At 44.0% G+C, this 19902-nt stretch overlaps 1 protein-coding gene across 4 annotated transcripts in view; it reads right to left on the bottom strand.

The window, feature by feature from the left end:
- The window catches only part of DIP2A (disco interacting protein 2 homolog A), an 80263-nt gene that overhangs the window by 44016 nt on the left and 16345 nt on the right, over positions 1-19902 (bottom strand). For 2 of the 4 annotated variants that reach the window (XM_080937587.1, XM_080937586.1), the window contains exons 2-6: positions 18783-18854; positions 13383-13499; positions 11491-11610; positions 9940-10167; positions 5257-5385 (exon numbers count right to left, since the gene is read on the bottom strand). In XM_080937587.1, coding sequence (XP_080793713.1) covers positions 5257-5385; positions 9940-10167; positions 11491-11610; positions 13383-13499; positions 18783-18854 — 666 coding nt within the window. Of the gene's footprint in view, positions 1-5256; positions 5386-9939; positions 10168-11490; positions 11611-13382; positions 13500-18782; positions 18855-19902 lie in introns of those variants that run through there. The other 2 variants (XM_080937584.1, XM_080937585.1) reach the window with 2 other exon arrangements.

Genomic DNA, 19902 nt, shown 5'->3' with positions numbered 1-19902 from the left:
CACAAACATCTGCAATTCCAGTCCTAGGAGATCTGATGCCCTCTTCTGGCCTTTGTGGACACCAGGCACACATATAGGGTGTATATACATATACATGTACATATACATATATATATGTAAAACATCTAAACATGATATATCTGTATGTAAATCATCAGATCTATAATCACCTTCCCTATTCCTCCATTACTGCTGTTTCCTCCTGACTTCACATGTTTAACACTGCCAGTATGTATACAGTTATAGGGCCATTAATGGGAGCATGGATAATCGCTCAAAGATCTTATCATTGAGAAAAGTGACTCTTCTTTCCACAGCAGCCATCGACTGCTCTCGACACCCTCACTGGTGCATGCCTTGTGATCTTGTTTGGCCTTGTACATGTGGTCACATCATGGCCGCTGTGGGCTCACACGCACAACTGCCCCCACGTGTTTAGAAGCACTGCTTCCTTGTAGTCATCCACCCCTTCTGGCTCTCAGAATCTTCCCGATGCCTCTTCCACAATGATCCCTGAGCTCTGAGAGGAAGGAATGTACTACAGACATCCCACTCATGGCTGAGCACTTCTCAGTTCCTTACTCTCTGTACCTTGATTAGCTGAGGGTCTGACCAAGCAGCCATTTGCAAAAAGAAGCTTCTCTGATGAGAACTGGGAAAGGAACTAATCTATGGACATGAAGATGAAAAAGTTAAGTAGGGGCAACTTAATACTGTGTAGTAAACAGCAGTAAGTTCTCCCATATGGTCTAGGATGTACCCAGCTGCAGGTGGCCTACTTAACAGTACCAATGGTTTTATCTTGTTGAACTACCATAAATCTAATCACAGAATGGCTGGCCACTCCCATAACATTCATGCCACATTACATGGGCGAGCAAGTCTTGCCTGTCCAGTTTTAGCTCACAAGGTCACAGCTGGGAAAGTCTGATGACTATTCTCCCCCAGAAGAATGCACAGTACCTTCCAGCACTATAAGAGCCAGCCACTAGGGACAAAACTTCCAGGTTGGTAAAGTCTAGAGTTTTCAACACCCTATGACTAAAGTATGTGGTGCCTTCAGTAATAGGCTCTCGCCATCACGTTCTGGAGGGTAACCCCAAACAATGATAATGCCCTGTAATTTTGTAATTTTTACTGATCAACAACTCAAAAAGAGATAGATACACCCCAGTGACATGGTAGCACATACCTTTACTCCTAGCACCTGGGAGGCAGAGACAGTTGGATCTTTCTGAGTTTGAGGCCACCCCAGTCTACACAGAAATGTCCAAGACAGCCAAGGGTTAAACAGTAAGACTTTGTTTCCAAAAACCAAAACAAAACTCATATTGGGGTGTTTGATTTGATAGCCTATGGTGTCTACCTCCCTAAAGCCTCACATCACACAGTAATTTCATTTATAAATAGATTTAAATACATTAAATTTTAAACTTCAATATTAATTTCTTTTGTCATTTATATATTTTACCTTATGAATACACTGTAGTTGTCCTCAGACACACCAGAAGAGGGCATCGGATCCCATTACAGATGGTGGTGAGCCACCATGTGGTTGCTGGGAATTGAACTCAAGACCTCTAGAGAGCACCCAGTGCTCTTAACCGCTGAGCCATCTCTTCAGCCCTCAGTTTTAATTTCTAACATACTAAATACTAAGGGAAGAATCAGAAGCAGCTCTGTGTTATCCTCAGCAGTTAAGAATCACGGCTCTGTTCTGGCAGTTGGAATAACAACAAAGCAAACAGGCAGGAGCCCTCAAGAGGCTTACCAATTTTTTAGGTGGCAATGAGTAAAACCACACACAGTGCAAAGAAGCAAACACACCCCAGGTGAAAGGAAGACAGGGATTGTAGTTCAAGAGAACAGAATTTAAGCCCTGACCTAGTTACTTTTCAATTTGGAGAAACTCCATGACCAAGGCAATTTATAAAAGGAAATGTTTACTGGAGGATTGCCTACACTTTCAGAAAGATGGACCATGATTATCATGGCAGGAGGTATGGTAGCAGGCAGGCATGGCACTAGAGTGGTAGCTGAGAGCTGACATCTCATCCTTAAGCATGAGACAGAGAGCCAACTGGAATCTCAAAGTCCATCCTTAGAGAGACACCCTCTCCAGGAAGGCCACACCTCTTAATCCTTCCGAATTTCACCAACAGAGGACCAAGCATTCAAATATACTATGAGGACATTCTCATCAAGCCTATGGGGCCATTCTCATTCAGACCAACACAAACCCCACAGGTACTTATTACTTTCAGTGCAGTTTCACCTCTGACCTAAGAAGGTGTTTCAGAGCCATTCTATGCTGTTCTGCTCTGCCCAGCCCAGCCCTGAATCAGCCATTTTTGATGGATGGAGGCACTATACACTTGATATGGGCAGGAGTCTCCCTACCTCTGCATCATTGGGCTCCCATTAGCAGACAGTGATTCTCATACTCACAGATACAGGATGTACATATACAAATGAACATGCTCAGATGCATGCCTCGAAGTCAAGAACCAAGACATCTTTCTGTCATAGTGAACAGCCTGGCTCCCCGCCTCAATGTGATGTTTGAGAGGTAATTGGACCATGGGGACTATTGTGATTTCATGAGGAATGTTGTCCATGGTTTTGAGAATCCTTGCTGCTGCTTCTAGGATATTGACAAGAATATTTACATTGGGCTAGGACAAAGGAGTAGGCTCAGATAAGAATTTGACTTTGGGCTAGGACACGGCTCAAGAGGAATACAGCCAAGAAATGTATTGTATTCTTTGTATCTTGGTCATCCTGATAAACCCCTAGACACAGTTACTATGGGACTTTGTTTATTGCCCTGTTTGTTTCTTGACTACTTTGTCATTCATTGATCTAAAACTGTCCCTATTCTTTGCATGTACCTCGAATTGTATAAACAGTAGACTGGAAAAAAATAAACCTGCTTCATCACTGGCTGGAGTCATGTTAAACTGTTGTCTAATTGTCTTTTTTTTCTTTTTAATCTTTACTCCCTTCCTTGAGACCCCATTGACTGGCTGAACCGACTTGGTCACCATAAGTTCACAATTTTGAAGACTTGGTCCCCAGTTGGTGGTGGTGTTTATTATATGAGCTTATAGAACTTTTCGGAAAAAGAACCTTGCTGGAGGAAGTACACCACTAGGAGCATGCCCCATTCTCTACTGGCTGATCTCTGTTTCCTATTAATGGAATTAGCTTCCAGCTCCTTCTGCATGCTGCCATTATAGACTCTAATCCTCAGGAATGGTAAGCCAAATACACTCTTCTTTCCATTAATTGTTCTTGGTTACTGTGTTTTGTCACTGAAACATGAAAGTAACTAAGGAAAAAATTAACCTCACTGATGAGTTTGTAACTAAATGTGCCGCAGGAGAGATGTGTAATTAGAGGAAGTAGAGCATAGGGGATATTTAACGTTTAAGAATGTTTCTTTCTCCTCACATCCTTTCTCTCTGGCTCTTAGATTTCTGGCAACCATGATACCACATGTTCCCACCATGATTATCAGTCTGGCCTACAGCGAAGGGGCCAAGTGACCAAGGACTGGGACCAAAATAAACCCTTTCTCCTTGAGTACCTGTCAGAACAACGGAAGGTAACACACTGCATGCCGCGGTCATTGGTCCACTGCTGTGGAAAGGCACCAGGACCACAGCAACTCTTAGAGAAGAAACCACTGAATTAGTTGTGGCTTGCTCACAGTTTTAGAGACTCCGTCCTAAATCATCACAGTGGGAGGCAGACATGGTGCTGGAACAGAATCTAAAAATCCTGATCTGTAGGCAGCAGGCAGAGGGAGAGGGAGAGGAGGGGAGAGAGAGGGGAGAGGAAGGGAGGGAGAGGGGAGAGGGAAACTTAAAACTCAAAGCCTACCTCTAGTGACATACTTCCACCAACAAGGCCACACCTCTTGATCTTGATTCTTCTCAGTGCCACTCCCTGGTGACTAAGCATTCAAATGTACTAGCTGATGGGGCCACTCTCATTCAAACCTCCACACTATATAACAGATGAACTGAGGAAGACTACACCCTACTACACTGGTCCCATCTTGCTCCTCCTCTTAAAAGATGGCCATTTGAACTGCTTTCTGGTTCTCCTTCCTGGGTCCCACTATGAAGAGCACAGCTGCAGTAGTGATTTGGTATCTACTTCCTTACACAGGTGTGGACAGCTACAAATGTCCTTTGACTTTGCTTCTCCACTTAACACCACTTGGGAAAGCACTTTAACAGAGTGCACAAAAATCCTCGTTCACTCTGACACATGCACAGTCCCATACAGGGTGAACCTACGACCTTTCCTGAGCCAACTTGTGAGGCTTCAATAATTGCATAGTTTCTAATACATTTAAAACCAGTGCTGCAATGTATGGCTGTGTGCACTTCCATTTCTTTAGTGCTGCAGGAATAGGTTCAGAAAAATATTCCTAAATTGGCTCATGCTATGCTCCTTTCTATCCCTGCTGCTGTGACAAAACACCCTGAAAAACTGATTCACAGGAAAAGGATTTATTCCAGGACAGTCTCACAGGACACTACCCATCTCAGTGAGGAAGACTTAACAGCAAGAGCTTCAGACACTGGCTTCATTTTAGCCACAGTTGAGAAGCCTTTTGGTGATTTTTCTTTGCTCAGTTTTCCCGGCTAGGCTTCCACTTGGCTGCTAACTAGAGGTGTCGCTGCAGGAGGCGTCCTTGCTCTGCCTCACCTCTGCATCCTGATGCCTTCAGCTTGCACCGTCTGCTGCTTGTCTTCCGTGTGCTCAGTCATATGTTTATTTCTCTCCTCCTTACTTAGATTTACTTTGTTCTTCTTTTTCTACTTAAGGAAACTCTTGGAACACTGAGCTCAGGTGTTTTTATTTCCTAATATTATTATTTGAAGCTCTAAATTCCCTCCCATCATTCCCTGAGTCGGCACCAACCTCGAAGGCTGCCAGAGATATGAGGTGTGGTACCCAGCTCACTCTGAGTGTAGTGAGTGTAGGAACTTTCCACAGCAGCCTGTTTCCCTTCTCCTTCAAAATCGGGGAGGGACCTGTTTCCTAGCTATCTCCAATCACTCTGCTACATGATGTTTTTCTACAGTAACATTCACTACACACTGGTTTCTGTTGATTTGCACAGAAGAATCATAAATGACGTGCTGAGCTAGAGAAAGGGGATATACAAAGGCCACGGTAAATATCATAGAGAGACCTGTACTCTGTTGTTTCAGAAAAAAAGAGAGACAACTTTCTTACCATCTGCTGTTTCCAGCACATTCCTGCCATGCCCTCGAGGAACACCACGCACAGAGGCCATCTGTGGACGCTCGTAGTGTGCATGCTCCACAAGCCCAGTGGTAACATCAGGAGGGGCAGAGTGCAGATCTGGTTTTTGAAAAACATACCCAAATAACAGTGATTATTTCAACAAGCATTTTAATTTGAATAATTCAACAAGTTTCTATTCAAACCTGCCAGTCTAAATTTCATCGTCTGGGCTCTAAGTGAGGTGACTCAATCTCATCTGAATCATCTCCTCAAATGGTACAGACCTAAAACCACCAAGTATATCAAAAGTGCACAGGAAACTTGTCTCTTAACAACACTGCCTAACAATATTGTATTTGGGAAGTTTCCCTGGAGGAGACAAAAATTATCTTGAAATAAAAATGCTAATAAATGCTTTCGGTTACATTATGAAAAACAAACAGCCTTCAAACTTCCCCAAAAGTAGGCTGGATGTTATACAGACATCATCCTTGTAGGCCTAAGAATAAAAGAACAAGTAGAGGGCTGGAGAGACGGCTGAGCAGTGAAGAGCACGGGCTGCTCTTGTGGGGACCCGAGTTCAGTTCCCAGCACCCACATGGCAGCTCATAACTGCCTGTAACTCCAGTTCCAGGAGATCCAACGCCCTCTTCTTGCCTCCAAAGACACAGCATGCTCATAGAGGATATATAGGCAAAATAATCAGATGCATAAAATAAAGATGAATCTTTTTTTTAAAAAAAGTACAAAAACCAGTCAGACATTAGTCATGCCTTTAATATCAGTACTTAAGGAGACAAAAGCAAGCAGATCGAAGTTCAGAGCAAGCCTGGTCTACATATCAAGTTCCAGGGCAGCCAGTGTTACACAGTGAAACCCTGTGCCTAGAAAAAAAAATTTTTTTAATTAAATACAAAAACTAAAAGTGTCCCATATGCTAGTTAAAGCTTTTCTGCAGTGAGCCAAATGCACCGTAAGTGATGCACTCCTGTAAATCTAACTGTTTGGGAAACAGAGGTCGAAGGGTCACAAGTTCAAGGGCAGCCTGTGTGGTTATAACACAACCCAACTCAAATCAACAAAATATTTTCTATATTAAGAGACCACAGTCAATTTAATTTACAATAAATTAGTGATATATTTAAGACAGATTGCATAAGACACAACTTAAATTATTCCTTTCATTGATCTCAACATAGCTTTTTGTTTAGTTGTCATGAAACAGGACTGTACACTGTCCAGTCAGTGTAAGGTCCACTGACTATAACGCTACTGACTTTTCATTACTGTTGGGTCTACTGCCACGAAAGAGATTCAGAGAATAGCTGCAGAATGAAGCGTCGTGGCTCACACTGAGTGCACACCTGGTGCAGCGAGCCGGTGTGATGATGGCTGGTGAGCTGCAGAATTACATACGTGTGCTCCTATGTCCCTTAAGACTCTGCTTATCTTAAGACTCTGATGCTTCAATTCTGATCATGTATCATTTCATTAACCTGGACACAATTCAATAAAGATCTGAATAAGAAGAAAGAAAATATGTAGAAAAAATATACACTTGCTATTTATATAATAGAATATGCATTAAAAAAAAAACTCTAACTACAGTGGCAGTTTTCACAGCCCATGAAGAGGCCCAGTGAAGAGCAAACTTAAAGTGTGACTCTCAGGAAGACCTTCCTGTTTATAAAGAAACATCCCTGTGCTTCCAAACCTACGGAAAGAACAATGATTGTAAAAGTGTACGTGAAAAGATGATATCTTATATACTACAAAGTACATAACAGCTACATCAAACTAAACTCTGCTTTACAAAACTATCACTATTAACACTGCTTTTGAAGATAGATGTTTTATCTTTGTCAAAATGTTTAATGTATTTTATTTCCTTAATCCAAAACTGAAACTAATACATAAAACCTACCTTTACCCAAAAAGTTACATTTCAAAAGTTTCACTTAATTTATTGTTCTTCCTGTATTTTTCCTTCATTCAGATGAGAGCTATATTAGAGTGAGAAGCTAAAACGGCGGCTTTATAGTGAGGATGGGGAAGGTGGGTCAATGACCGAAGAGCTTTATAGTTCAGAAATCAGAGTAGTATCAATCTGGGACATTTACATGCTTCACTAGTTAAGCATCCCTAACAGAAACTCTGAAATGTTCCAATGCGCTGCTCTAAATTTCAGACTTGAGATTAAGGAAGGTAAACCTATATTTAGAGCTCAAGTTAAGAGCCAATGAGACTGCTCAGCGGATAAAACCACTTGCATGAACTCTGACCTCAGCTCAGTCCCTGGGACACAGACAGAGAGAAGTGACTTGACATGCACCCTCTGGCAGATGTGCATTCATGCGAACACGCAGCAACAGCGCTGGGTCTGCAGATAAAGGCAACAGCTATGTGATGACCTGAGCTCACTCTGCAGAGCCTACATGTGGGAAGAGAACTGGCACAAGCTTTCCTCTGACCTTCACCCACGGACCTCACACATCCACACCCACACGAAATTAACTTAAAAAGTATTTAAAATTAAAGAGATAAATAAATAAAATTTAGAAATCAAGGTATCTGCGCTCTTCAGTTATCCAATAGCATATAAAACTACATTTGCAGTAAGGTAATAGAATCCAAGCTGCGATTTGATGTTTTAGGGTGAACATGTCAGAAGAGAAAAGGACCCTCATAGCACCTGAGGAGACAGATGGATCTCCCACCAGCACGGGCAGCAAAGCGACCTGATAAATCCCTACAGCCACATCCTCTTCAGAGAGTGAACACCTAACTCCAACACCCCAGCATAAGTCCTTCTTAAGATATGCATAGCAGAACACAGGAGCCCTGACGACTGTCTGACGACTGTCTGACGAGTGCTGAGCCAGGGCTAGTTGGAATGCTAAACATGGTCAAGGGCTAACAGCTTGGCAGTGACAAGCTGTTAATGCTGTGTGCTCTTGGGTCCCACCCCCCTAGAAAAAGCCTGAGACAGAGACAGGAGACTGAGCATTACTCAGAGGGTAAAAGCATGCTGGGCGATCCTGAGAGGCTGAGTTCAGATCCCAGGACCCACATGAGTAAAAGTCACAGCACTGACTGTTCAGTGGGGCTGCTGGTAGCCAGCCTCACCCCAGGATTAGGGCCAGATCCTGTTTCAAGGGAAAAGGCAGATAAAGCAAGAGAGTCAATGTTCTTGTCTGGCCTCCCCCAATATACTGTGTGTGTGTGTGTACATGTGTGTGCATATGTGTGCCCACATGCAGGTGTACACATACACACACACACACACACACACACACACACACACACACGCCACTAAATACACAAGTAAATGTAGAACAAAAATAAGATAAAAGCCTCCAGAGAAACCGGAAAGCAAAGTAACAGCTGCCTTCCTGCTCTGGACTGTCAAGATTCCGTGAGGAAATGTAGACCACAGCCCACAGCCACGCAGGGAACAAGCAAGCCACAGACTCCCTGGAGGCAGCCGTAATGGCCATCTACTCTTGTGACCCTGCTATTCATGCAGCTGCTCTGTGGGTGGGCAAGAAGCACAATGAGGCAGAGGAACCTCGAGTGTCCCCTCTCGAGGACACACACTGCAGTGGAAAACAGATGTCCAGCAGATTTTGGGAACTGTATAGGGACTCAAGAAATAAAAATCAAAGAGCCACACTGACAGGCCACCAGGAGAAACCCCTGCCACTCACTCCTAATCCAGCCAGCACAGCAGACTCGACAGGAAAAGAACTCAGAAGATGGTCTCAGCACCACCTACCATGGCTTGCAGAAACCCTGACTGCCTCCCCAACCAGTCCTGATACACTGGTGCAAGTGTCCACCACCCTAGGTCCAGCAGAATGAAACGAAGAGGCAGCAACAACTCTGGGACCAGCACCCTTCCCCACTAAGCAGTGAGATCTCAGGCAGGCTGTCCTCATTCTTTTTTAAGGTCCTGGGACACAGATTTCGGTGGGCTTCACATACAGCTAATCACACAACTACTTACATACTGGGTTTGAAATGGCTAAGGCATCTTTCTACCATTTCTGTCATCCAAGAGCTTTATGACTGAGAAGACTCCTTATACCTTTAAGGCTGGACTGAAATCTTATTTTTAGGAAGACTATCTATAGGAAGAAAGACTATCTATAAGGAAGCTACTGCCTTAGTCCCCCATATCAGGGCTTATGAACAAGGACAGCAGACAGCCCTTACAGTCACATATCCGAAGTCCCAGGAGAAACCCTGACTAGAGAACCAGGCACAGGATGGCCAGCACAACCCCTGGAAAACAGAAAAGGACCACAGGACATTGAGACCAGCATGCTGCTGAGGACTGGGACACACCCCACCAGTCTGGAACTGCCAGGCCACGGGATATAAAAGTGCTTCTGTCCCTAAAAGACACATTCCAGATAAGAATGAGGTGGATCTGGTTGGAGACAAAAATTTAGCAACAGAGACATTTTGTTCCACCTAATCTGGGTGCCAAGCTATCCGAGTGTGACCCCATTGTGATCAAATGTGATTATTAAAAGCTACAAGCGATATCTCAGGCAGACAAGGCACCACATGACATCTGGCTCATGACCTCAGTCACTTGACAGTGGTCCTCTGTCACCAACAGTCCTGACCCTTCCCAGGAGGCGAGGCTGGGCAGCTGTTACTGACCTATGTGGGCGTGGGCCGTGAGGCCTGCAAGCGCAGTGGAGGCACTGGGAGCAGCAGCAGGTCTCCCTCCCGGGTGGGATGAGGTGGAGGATGCAGAGGATGAGGTGGACGAGCCCTGAATGACCCTGTCGAGCCAGGGCTCCATGCCGGAATGGCTCTGGAGCAGAGTGGAGGTGAGTCGCCCAGGTCGCCGCAAAGAGCCCTCATCTTCTGAGGCAGATGACGTGTCTGTGATTAAAATAACGGTCACAAGCATGATGTAGAGATGGGTCAAGAGAGGGAAAGGATCTCCCACTTGTCTCCAGGCCTGAGGCACAGTTCTATTCTGCATGGTAAGTGGGCACCTCAAAAGTCACTTCAGTTTAGAAGGGCACGTAAGAAGTCCTACTTCTGGGAAGTAACCCCGTGAGTCCCAAGGTCCCCAGAGAGGTCCTGGCCATGGGCTATCACACACAAGGAATGGAAGCAGCTTTCTGTCCCCTAAGCCTAAGAACTCGCCGCTGTCCACCCACACGGCCTGACACCACATCCACATGTCAGCATCCTATAGGTGCCCAGTCACAGCCCACACCTCACATCTCAGCCTGTGCAGGAAAGCCACAGCCCTATGTTGCTATAGGAGACTACGGCCTTGTCTCAGTCTGTGTTCACAGGGAACACAGGAGAAGTCACTCTGGAAAGAGTTCTTTCCTCAATATGAGCTTCAGCTCAGGAAATTGTTTGTCATCTAAAGTCCTATCAAGTTAGCATGCCCGCAATTTATTATGAGTTTACAGTTATTAAAACATACTTTACTGTTGGCTGGTGCCTATATCCTTATTAGCAGAAACAATAATGAGATGACAGTTTCTAAAGACTTCCCTCAACCATAAACTTTCCTCTAAAGGGAAGAAGCACCCTACTGAAGCTCCCAGGCCACCTCTCAAATCCTGGAGATTCTGGTCTTTGGTGTCTTAATAATTCCAGATGCATCAAGTCAAAAACCACCCACTTTTTTTTAAACTTAGTAACAGAAGGGGCAGCTGTGTGAATGCACAATGTGAAGCCAGCAGACGTCAGCGCCTCACTCTGGTTTAACAGGCCGTTAGAAAGAAACCTCATCTACACATTTTCATGTCTAGTGGCAACATCATCAGTATAAAGTACCCCAAACTCTCTAAATAAGCATTTTAAATGTCTGGCTGGAGACCTGGAGACGGGACAGACTGGATGAAGACACAAAGGCACAATAGATCAAAGGTACAAATTAAAGAAATTTTAAAATTTAGTTTGAGAACTGCACATTCTGCTAAGTGCCTGGTTTTGGTATATGTCCTTATTTAAAAAGTAAAATCCACACAAAAATCCCACTACAATACAAATATCTACCTAGATAAGAAAAATACCAAGGATACTGTAGATTCGAAGGTAAAGAGTACGTACATATGTAAACATTTTTAATTTCTAAATTTCTCAAACCTGTATCACAGGCTACAAGAATATTCAAATTCAGTGAAAATAAATATTGTGCCACCCATTATGACATATTTATCAGACACCGTTTATCAATACCTGGAGGTGTATAGGTCTCCACAGATGAATGCACAAGGGCCGAGCGTCTTTTTGAAGGCATGGGCATCTTCCTCTCTTTGTATTTGGCCAAAGCTGCTTGCACGGCTTCTGTGTGAACATCTGCACCACAACAACAGTAGCAGGTGTTTTTACTACAGTGGTTACAATCCGCTTCTATGTTTGTTTACCCCAGCAGAAAAAAAAAAAAGTTCTGTCTGCCCACTTACCCCCATGCCTCAGACTTTCTCTAAATATTACTTTGCTTGAGGATTTGGCTTTTGAACTTGATAAAGACTTCTAGCTATAAATTAAAAAATAAAAAATGAAAAAGACTAAGGACTCTCAGCCTAGCTAAGCACTAGGTTAGGAAGGTTCACAAAGCAAGCAAGCAAGCAACTAAACAAGGACAGCCATGTTGAAAACAGTGGCCTAAATTCAGTGTGAGCATCTCAAGCACCTCAGTAGGTTCCCACTGAGGATGTTTTACTGTTCATGCAACATGTGCACCAGTTAATTCATCTATTATTTAAGAAGTTAAGTGCATTGTGATTAAGGAAGATATCCAACATCCACGCCAGGCCTCCACACACAAACAAAGGCATACACACCTGAATACACACATGCACGGCTCAGTAGGTAAAATGCTTGTACATCATGTATGAATCCCTGGCTTCCAATCCCTGGTACCATATAAACTAGGCATTTTGGAATGTGACCAGGATGTTTGTCCCCAAGATGGAAATGAAAGGACCAGAAGGCTACACTCTACACATAGTAAGTTCCAGGCCAGCCTGAGCTACATGAGTTTGAGAACTTGTCTCAAAATAAAGGGGGTTGGGGGGAGACAAGATGGATCAGCAACTAAAGGTACTTATGACCACCAAGTCTAGTGACTTGTTTGATCCCTAGAACCTACAAAATAGAAGTAAAACCAACTCCTGCAAGCTGTCTCTGACCTCCACATGTGAACCATGGCATATGTGCACCCACACACATAAACAACATATACACACACATACTACAAAAGCAAAACAGTTTTTAAAAGTAAACCAAAATCAAAGTAAATTTAAATATTATTTAAATATTTGTGTTGCCAAATAGTGGAAAATTTTAATTAAAAGAGAATTTAAATTATACCAGTCATATAGCTACTTCCATGTACACAGATATCGCTGCGTTTCCCCAGAGCGTCTGACAGAGAAGCGGTACAAAGAGTGAGCATGCTGTCCTGGCAGGCAGGAGGGGAAGGGCTCTCTAGAGACCAGAGAGATGCTTAGTCAGTAAAGGGCTTGCACTGCAAGCACACGGACCTAGACCTCATATTTCAAAAATACCTAGGAACAACTATCATCCCAGTGTTAGAGAAGCAGAAACAAGAAGATCTTGGGATTTGCTGCCAGTCAGGCTAGCCTACTTGGCAAGTTCAAAGCTAAAAAATAAAATGAGAAAAAGATGGCACCTGCACATGCAAACATGCGCATGTATACACACATGCATACACTCAAACTCTGCATGCAAGCAATATGTAAGAAAAGTGAGACGTCAGAATAAATGATCTCAGCTGTGCCTAGTGGTGCATGGCTTTAATCCCAGTACTGGGGAGGCAGAGGCAGGCAGATTTTTGTGAGTTCGAGGTCAGCCTGGTCTACAGCTCAAGTTCCAGGACATCCAGAGCTACACAGAAAAGCCCTGTCTTGAAAAACAAACAAATAAAAAACTCTCTGTAGATTCTGCTTTCTGGAACAATACAATGATACCAAGTAAAAAAATAGCTACTTCTTTGGTGGACATTCTAGCAGAGAAAATCCAACCAAAAGCCTTAGCAGTCAGAGCATGTGTCCTTCCGCTGCACCCCACCTCCTGCTTCCGTATTTCCAGAGCTATGAACCTACCTGACCGGAAGCGCTCATCCCTTGAGTTGGTAGCCCGAGGCTTCTGTGGTTTAGCTGTAGCTGCAGTCAGCAAGGGCCCAGGGATTCTATTCTCTGTTTGCAGACATGGGTCTACTCCTGAAACACAGTTTTATAACTTGTGTAAACAATTTGCTTTTCCCATTATAGAAAGCCCCATTTAAAGGTGTGCATTTCCCTTATATGGCCATACAGTGCATGCTGCACTGTGCCTAGTAGGGCTCTTAAAGCACATTGAGCCTCTGGCTTGGGATTAAGTGCCAAAAACATTGGGTCAGAGCAAAGTCCATATACAGACTGCCTTCTCCCCATATCCCGAGACCTAGTCTAGCCTCTGGTTCATAACTATAACGATAACTACTCCCTCAGGATGTCCTTGGTATCACAGCACATCAATTTAAGTCTCGAGTGTCAGCCACAGCTCTCCAAGAGCTGGTTCCTGCATGCATTCAGGCTGTTCCATAAATCTACAATGGCCTGTGCTGTTTGATACTATTATAGTCCACAGTGTCAGCAAACTCTAAGGGAGAAACAGCCCACCAACCATTCCTTGGTGGTCCTTAAATACACGGGAAAAGTGGAGAGGTCGAGAAGAAAACACCAAGAATAATACTGAACGTCAGAGCACAGAATGCTCAGAGCCCAGCAACCTGGTCTAGTCAGCAGCACCGCTGAGGGCTCTGTCTTCAAATCAGGGACAGACAGAGCATGTCTCCTACTCTGCACTCATCCTCAGCCAGCCAAAGGCTCACAGTGATAATCCCCTGACCTGGGAAACACAACAGTGAGAAATAGCAGGGTACAGAGAGCGGTCACTAAACAAAGCCTCTGGTTTCATTCCAATCCCAATCTGCTAACACATGGAACAGCACAGAGCAGATCCTGCAGCTGGGACTCAGTAAGCGTGAGCTTGATGTCCTTAGCTTTGTTTGAAAATGCCTTGTAAGACCAGCCAGTGGACATTCCAATCTCACTGCTCCTGCTGTCCTAACCACATCCCCAGAACAAGCAGACAACCTGACATCCTGGGTCAGGGCCTCTCACAGGAACACAGCACTACCTGACATCTAAGGCTGGTCACATGAAGCAACACATCTTGGCTCAGCTTTGCCTGTAATGTCCAGTGTGTTAATCCTGGCACCAAAAAAGCCTCATGGAAAAATAGCAAACAGAGGCAGATGAGCCCCCCCCCCATACCAGAAGCCAATGAGGAGACCCTCACAAGCCACCCACTCAGATTCCATCACTCCACTCTCCCTACATCCACAGTGCTGCTCTCGGAGCTGCCCCAAGCTGCAGCACAACATGGCTGGGATGTCGTGGAGCACGGCTGGTTGTATAGCACTCACGCACACATACACACATGCGCATATACAGTACTATGACAATACTGAACAGTGGCCCTACTGGGCGAAAGGACTACTTAAAAGTTTCACTGAAGAACATTTAGTGTCAGGTATTACAGATAAAGAATTGGTATACTGCACAATGATGTGTAGATACATTCTAAAACATGGGTGTCTTTACCTTCAGACAGATGTGCTGTCCATCAAAGACAACAAAAACAATCTGAAATTGCTGCATAGAGGGGAAAATATTTTGTTTGTTTGGAGACAGTGTCTCATTGTGTGTCTCTAGCTGGTTTGGAACCTGGAACTTGCTATGTAGACCAAACTGGTCTTGAACTTACAGAGCTCACAAAGATCCACCTGCCTCTGCCTCCTAAGGAGTAGGACTAAAGGTATTATGTACCACACCAGGTTTAAGTTTGATTTAAATTGCATAGATGAGGCATGGTGTGTGTGTGTGTGTGTGTGTGTGTGTGTGTCTGTGTGTGTGTGTCTGTGTATGTGTGGTCTGTGTGTATGTATGTGTATGTGCACACACACATAAGTTCAAGTACCCATTGAGGCCAGAAGTTGGAATCAGATCTCCCTAGAGGGAGAGTTAGAGGAAGTTGTGAACTCCCTGACATGGGTTCTGACTGAACTCAGATCCTCTGCGAAAGCAGGACACGCTCTTATTGGCTGAGCCATCTCTCACTTTTAATTGCAGCAGGAATCCAGAGGTAACTTTCCAGGAAGGCTGCAGTGGTTCACACGCGTACGAGCAATGCATGTAAGAACTGGACCTCGCACATCTCAGTGTGAGCTGAGGGGAACTACTTATAATCACATGTTCTCCTCACTGATTCCAACAGCTATGTAAGCAGCCTCTGAAGCACCCAGTGAGGGCCCTGTACACAAAGATCTCTTCTCCAGGATTTACCCTGCTTTGTTCCCACCCCCCTGTCAACTGTAGCCAGCAGAACTGTGGTGTGAGAAGAAACCCAGCACCCTTATCCCTCTGCGAGGAAAGGGAAGGCTAAGATGTGTGTGGTGGTTCTGGTAATGGTTGTTAGTTGATATCTGGAAAAAATAGGCTTTACAGTTTCCTTCAATCCCAATTTTACTGTGGCCTTTATTGTTTGTTTGGCAGTCCAGGAACTTGTTACCTGGACCACACTGGCCTCTAACTCCTGGAAGGTGGAATTAAAGTTATGCACCAACACACCCCCAATTTTACTGTTGTTTTTTAATGAACAAATACCAATATATAACCAGCATCTTCAACACTAGTGTTCTGTTATCTATAAATATACCGATACAGGCAGTATAAAGTATGCGCAATTTAAGACGCATTACCTAAGGGTACATGTAACCACTGACTTGTTTAAGGAATAAAGCACGGGGCTGGAGAGATAGGTAGGCAGTTATCAGAACCTGTTGCTCTTACAGAGGACTAGAGTGTGGTTTCCAGAGCCTATGTGACATCTCATGACCACCTCTAACTCCAGCTCTAGGAGACATGACATCCACATCTGGCCTCCATGGGCATGTACATGGTACACAGAAACACACACATAAGCAAAAGACACACATAAGGAATAAATAGTTTAAAGAAGGAGCAGAAGCAGCAATAATTATTATTTATAAAATATTACTGTTGTTATTATTATTATTTAACAAGATGAATCAGCAAGTAAAGGTGCTTACTATACCATCCTAACAAGTTGAATTTGACCCTCAGCACCCATATAAAAGCCAGCTGTGGTGACACACGTCTACAATCCCTACATTCCTCTGGAGAGATAGGGAGCAAAACCAGGAAAATCATCCAGAAGCTCTCTGGCTATCTGCTCTGGAGTGCATGGCACAGCAGAAAACAACCAGAGAGACCTGCTTCAACAAAATGTGAGGACAGAGCAACTCCAAGAGTTTTCCTCTTGTGTGTGCATGCGCGCATACACACACACAGACACAGACACACACACACACACACAAACACAGACACACACACAGACACACACACACAAACACACACACAAACACACACACAGACACAGACAGACAGACACAAACACACACAGACACACACACACACAAACACACACACAGACACAGACAGACAGACACAAACACACACAGACACACACACACACAGACACACACACACACAAACACACACACAGACACAGACAGACAGACACAAACACACACAGACACACACACACACACACACACACACACACACATAAAGTTTAAAGGAAGAAAAGAAACAAAGCTTTCAGGTGGCTGAAGGTAATGTGTGCTCTACCCTATCCAATTTCACTTCTACCTGGGAATGGTGTGCTCCAATCTAGAAACTCCTTTTCCTCCTTTATTACTTCATAGGGGTCTCTGCTGTATTTCTTCATCATTTGCTTACTTATTTCATTATTATCATTATTACTATTTCAGACAAGGTCTCACTGTATAGCCCTGGCTATAACTCACTATGAAGTCCTGCAACTCACAGATATCCCCCTGCCTCTGCCCCCCAATGTCTGTTTTCAGAGCTCATGCTGGCCACACCAATTTGTGGTATCTTCAAAGCCATCATCTCAGTGAGGGTCACTATTGGTGGTGCCCAGATGCTCGGGCGTTCTATGTCTGGGTTCTTCCAATCAAGGCTGGTTGGAGATCTTGGTAGTTTAGGTTCATGATGGGCATTCTTGTGCATCAGGTGACACAGATGCATCCACACTGACTCTAACAGGGATGTCAGGTTTTTATCTGCACTTCTCTGACTATCTGAGAAATTAGGTGGTATCATTATTGTTATTTATTATTGTTATTGTTGTTGTTGTTGTTGTTGTTGTTGTTACTTTCTCCTGTGAAAATAGGAAAGATGCCTATTGAAGTCTTCACCCATTCTTCTCATCAAATAAGAAATTTGGACCCTTGGTAGCACAGGCTAAGCTCCTAATGCTCAGTTGTCCCAATGCCTCATGCTAGCCCTCTGACCGTTCAGATGCCTGTCTGCAGCTGCAGGGAGAGCCACCAGGCAGTGCCGCTGTGCACTCTGGGCTTCTCCTCCTCTTTGAGGTACCTCTTGATTTTACAAAGAGGAGCTGTTGAGTTTAATACATCCTAATGTGTACATTTTTTCTCTGTGGCTGCTGTTGTACCAGCTGCATCTCCAGCAACTGAAGAAACCCTTCCTACCCTGAGATGGCGACACTCCCCTCTAAGATCTCCCAAAGGCTCTGCAGTTTCTGCCTCTCACCCTTGGGTCTAACACACCTGAAGCTAACTTTGGCGTCTCATTTGATATATTTTACAGAGGTACTGGGAGCTTCGCCAACACCTCGGCCACATGCTATCTCTCCTAAACCAAGGCCATATGTATGAGTGTGTGCATATAGGCCAGCCTTTCTGTCCCACTAGCCATCTGTCCTTGCAGAGTGACCTATTATCAGGGATGATGAATAGCTCTCCTTTTAGATCTGTTTTAATTGATTAATTAAATCATTTATGTAAAAATTCTTAATAACTAGCTAGACAACTCCTCCCATCATACTTTGGATCTCTTGACCTTTTTTGTACTTAAGACATACATTTTAGAATTTGGTCATAAAGTTCTATTAAAAATATCCAAAATAATGAATGTGCCAAGTCTACAAATTAATGTGCAAAGAATCCAAAAATTTATAATGTGTCCTTATACATCAGGCCACTCTGTGAACACAGAAATAGAATAAGTCCTATTTGGGTGTAAGATCTGTATCAAGCCAAAGCTGTGAATTATAATCTACGCCTTTGGATTTTGCTATCTAAAAAACAGACATATTATTCAGTCCTTAATAGAATATAAAACATCTACCAATTTTTAAAATCCCAAGTCAGTTCTTATTTATTATCTCATTGTTACCAGTTCTCTGCTTGCAGTGTTAGGGATGGGACCCAAGACCTATCACATGCTAGGCAAGTGTTCTACCACTAAGCCACACCCGCACCCCACTATCAAGCTCTACAAGGCAGTGTCTGTTACGACAGCAGCAGAAGACCGGCACTGCCGTACCTTGAATGAGGGGGATGTAACGAGCCAGCAGCTTCGCCCTCTTCTTCTCATATCCTTTCTGAGTGATGTCACCTACAAGAGTGGGAAAAGAGAATCTCATCACTTGTAAAGTTCCAAAAACATTTGTGTATATGTGAGGTGTGCATGTATATATGTGTGTAAGTGTGCATGCACACTTGTACACATGGAGGTCAGAGGTCAATCTTAGGGGCTTGTAACCAACCATTCACCTTGTTTTATGAGAGGGGTCTGTCTCTTAGCCTGGAACAAAGCAAGGCTAGGTGGGTTGACTGGACAGAAGCCCCAGGGATCCCAGGGAATAATTTCTTCTCTGCCTCCCAACACTGGAATAAAGCATGTACCACCACACTTGCCATTTTAATGTGGGTTCTCTGGGATCCAACTCAGTGATCCCAGAATCACGCTTGTAAAACAATTAACTACCTTGCTAGCCAGTTTCAAGATCTTTAATGGGAAGAAAAATGAGAATCTTGGGGTGAATGGCTCAGTGAGTAAAAGTTTTTGTGAGCGATTCGGAGAACCTGAATTTGGATCCGCAGAACCCTCACAAAGCTGAACGTTGTAGTGCACACCTCTAATCCTCATGCCTACGATGAAATGGGATTCGGAGACAGGCCGGTCCCTGAAGCTTGCAGCTAGCTAGTCTGGAGTAGGCCGCAGCAAGCAAGAAGAGACCCTGTCTCAAAGAACACACATGAGGACCTCAGACCTCTACACATGCACCTTGTCCCACTTCCTGGCACACACAGATTCCTAAAATTTACAATCCAAAAACTACACCTCAATGCCTTTCAAGAGAGTTACGAGGTAGGTAAGCTGGATGAACCCATAGCAGGGAAGGCAGCTGAAAGAAACAGACTACTGCAGGGCAGCAGTTCAGGCAGATCTCACGTACAAATCGCTGAGTGAAAGAAGCCTGGCTCAAAGGCTGTATACCATATATACATTATTCTATATAATGACACTCTAGAGGAGGCAAAACTGCAGAACCAAAATCAACAATGACAGAGGGGACTGTGGCGGGGGGGGGGGGCAAAGGAGTCTGGGATGGTGTAAGACATGTATGATTTCAATTCAGTAGGAATTACATAACTGTATT

Source organism: Micromys minutus (assembly GCF_963924665.1).
Source record: "Micromys minutus genome assembly, chromosome: 25".
Classification (NCBI taxonomy): Eukaryota; Metazoa; Chordata; class Mammalia; order Rodentia; family Muridae; genus Micromys; species Micromys minutus.
Note: the sequence above shows the minus strand (reverse complement) of the source record. Positions and strands in the feature narration are given on the sequence as shown.